General features: G+C 43.0%; 1 protein-coding gene across 1 annotated transcript in view; it reads left to right on the top strand.

The window, feature by feature from the left end:
- The window catches only part of LOC138951346 (uncharacterized), a 16,228-nt gene that overhangs the window by 1,895 nt on the left and 11,833 nt on the right, over window positions 1-2,500 (top strand). Inside the window, exons 4-5 of the mRNA XM_070322966.1 lie at window positions 171-448; window positions 1,770-1,974. Of these exons, the coding sequence (XP_070179067.1) occupies window positions 171-448; window positions 1,770-1,974 (483 nt within the window). The remainder of the gene's footprint in view (window positions 1-170; window positions 449-1,769; window positions 1,975-2,500) is intronic.

Here is a 2,500-nt window from a genome sequence, read left to right as displayed (position 1 = left end):
CCGAAAACGGCGTATGGCTGCACCGCCATTTAGGCTGTCTAAATGGCGGGGTAAAAACGGTCATACACGTAAAAGCCGTGGGAGTTTCAGCCTATGAACGAACAAACAAACAAATAACCTCGGTACATTAATTTCTCTTTAAATACGCCTTTCTCCTCCTTTTTCTACAGACGACAATACCGAAGCACAACGATTGACCGAAGACGTTCGAGTTCTTGTCTGGGTTATGACGTCACCAAAGACCCTCCAATCAAGGGCCAAAATGATACGTGACACGTGGGGCAAACGGACCAATACGATTCTGTTCTTCAGCTCCAAAAATGACCCGGACTTGCCCGCCATTGGTCTGAATGTAACTGAAGGGAGAACGCATCTGATGGAAAAGACCAATCGTGCCTTTCGTTACATCTACGACAACCACATGGACGACGCTGATTGGTTCATGAAGGTCGGTGTCAATTCATCGTAATATATAGCGTACTAGAGGAATACCCGGCTTCGCCGGGGTGAATCGCGAGACAGAGACAGACAGCGTGGCGGTTCACCACAATCACCTTTAAAGGCGAAGTCCTGTCAAACGGGATTGAGAATTTTAGAGCTTATTTCTTAGCCCTATATTATTTGCTGTGGCTTCTCAAATGCCAGAACATACAGACAGACAAAAGCCGCTAGACCACATCACAAACAGAACTCTACAATACACAGGTTTTTGCCCACACACACACACACAAACACACACACACACACAGAGAAGCCGTATATATATATGCATATCTGTATCTATAAATATATAGAGATAGGTGAGAGTGTATTTTTCGCGTGGCTATAAATTGATTCGACCTTTTCACTTTGACAGTAAGAACAACTTACGGGTGCAAGGGAAGCGTTGTGGACAGCGCAGTGGACAGCGCAGTGACATTCTAAAAATAGTAATAGTAACTTACAAACGGGAAAGCCACACGAAGGAAGGGAGATAAACGCCAAACACTGGAGAAGATAAGGAAGAGTTACTTATAATGGTGAAATGAACACAAAAACCAAAATCAGTTCAGCGCTGCGCGCTGAGAGCACGTGTTGAAATATCTCATCGATGATATTGTGTCCGGGGTGTAGCTGAATACGGTGTCCAAATTTGAAAAAGATCCATCGAGAACTTTGGCGTTGTGATGTGGTGTAGCGGCTTTGGTGTGTCGGTATGGGGGCCCGGGTAGCTGAGGTGGAACCAAAATCGGTTCAGCGCTGCGCGCTGAGAGCACGTGTTGAAATATCTCATCGATGAGGTTGTGTCCGGGGTCTCTCTGAATAAGCCCACCAAATTTGAAGCAGATCCATCGAGAACTTTGGCCGTGCATCGCGAAGACACAGATACACAGACACACACACACAGATACACAGACACACACACAGATACACAGAAAGACACAGGTCGTATATATATATATAGATAGGGCTTCTGTGAGCTGATCAGCTCTGCGAAGCAATCCATGTGGTAGTGAAATGTCCACGTGTTTTGTCCACGTGTTTTTAACCGGAAGTTCGTTGTCCCCCAACAAACCTTCACCTTGGGTCAGTAAATTATGCTGGGTCACGTGGTCCTACAAGTCGTGATTACGCTGAAAACACAATAGCTGTAATTGTTTTTCGTCAACCTACGCAAATCTCTTTAAAAACATTGACCCCTGACTTTTCTGCCTATTTTAATCAAAAACAACTGGATCCCTGGCAAAACACTCCATCAGATCATTGATTCAAGCATAATATATTCCCAGGTGGATGACGATACCTACGTCATCATGGAGAACTTGCGCTACTTGCTTTCCGGGGAAAACAGCTCGGAGCCATTGTTTCTGGGTCACCATTTCCACCTTCGCTACCGATCTCGGGGTGCAGGTACAATGAAATACCTTCACTACCAGAGCGGGGGTGCTGGTTACGTCATCAGCAAGGAAGCTTTGAGACGATTTGGAGAGAAAGGTTGGTCAATTTCAAAATACTGGTCCCTGATTGGTTGCAGCGTTATCTCAGTCGTTGTCACAGTCGTTGAGACGAATTGGAGAGAAAGGTTGGTCAGTTTCAAAATACTGGTCCCTGATTGGTTGCAGCGTTGTCAAAGTCGTTTTCACAGTCGTTGTCACTGCTTGCTACATTCGGCTGGCCAAAAAGGTTTGAGTTGGCGTCATGTACGTCATAGATATACAGCTGACAGATTGAATAGTTTTGCCCTTAAATCTTACATTATCTTTAAAATTACATATCTTGGATTAAATATTGTTAAAGAAATAAATTTGAAGTTGAAACGAAAACACACAGAAAGAAAGAAAGAAAGAAAGAAAGAAAGAAAGAAAGAAAGAAAGAAAGAAAGAAAGAAAGAAAGAAAAAAAATGAAAGAATGAAAGGACGAAGAAAAAAAAGAACGAAAGACTGACAGACAGACAGAACTAAGAAGGGATCATTGTATTTAAAGTAAATTTTTTTTAAATTAGAAAATAAAAGGAAAGAA

Source organism: Littorina saxatilis, linkage group LG16 (assembly GCF_037325665.1).
Source record: "Littorina saxatilis isolate snail1 linkage group LG16, US_GU_Lsax_2.0, whole genome shotgun sequence".
In the NCBI taxonomy this organism is placed as follows: Eukaryota; Metazoa; Mollusca; class Gastropoda; order Littorinimorpha; family Littorinidae; genus Littorina; species Littorina saxatilis.
Note: the sequence above shows the minus strand (reverse complement) of the source record. Positions and strands in the feature narration are given on the sequence as shown.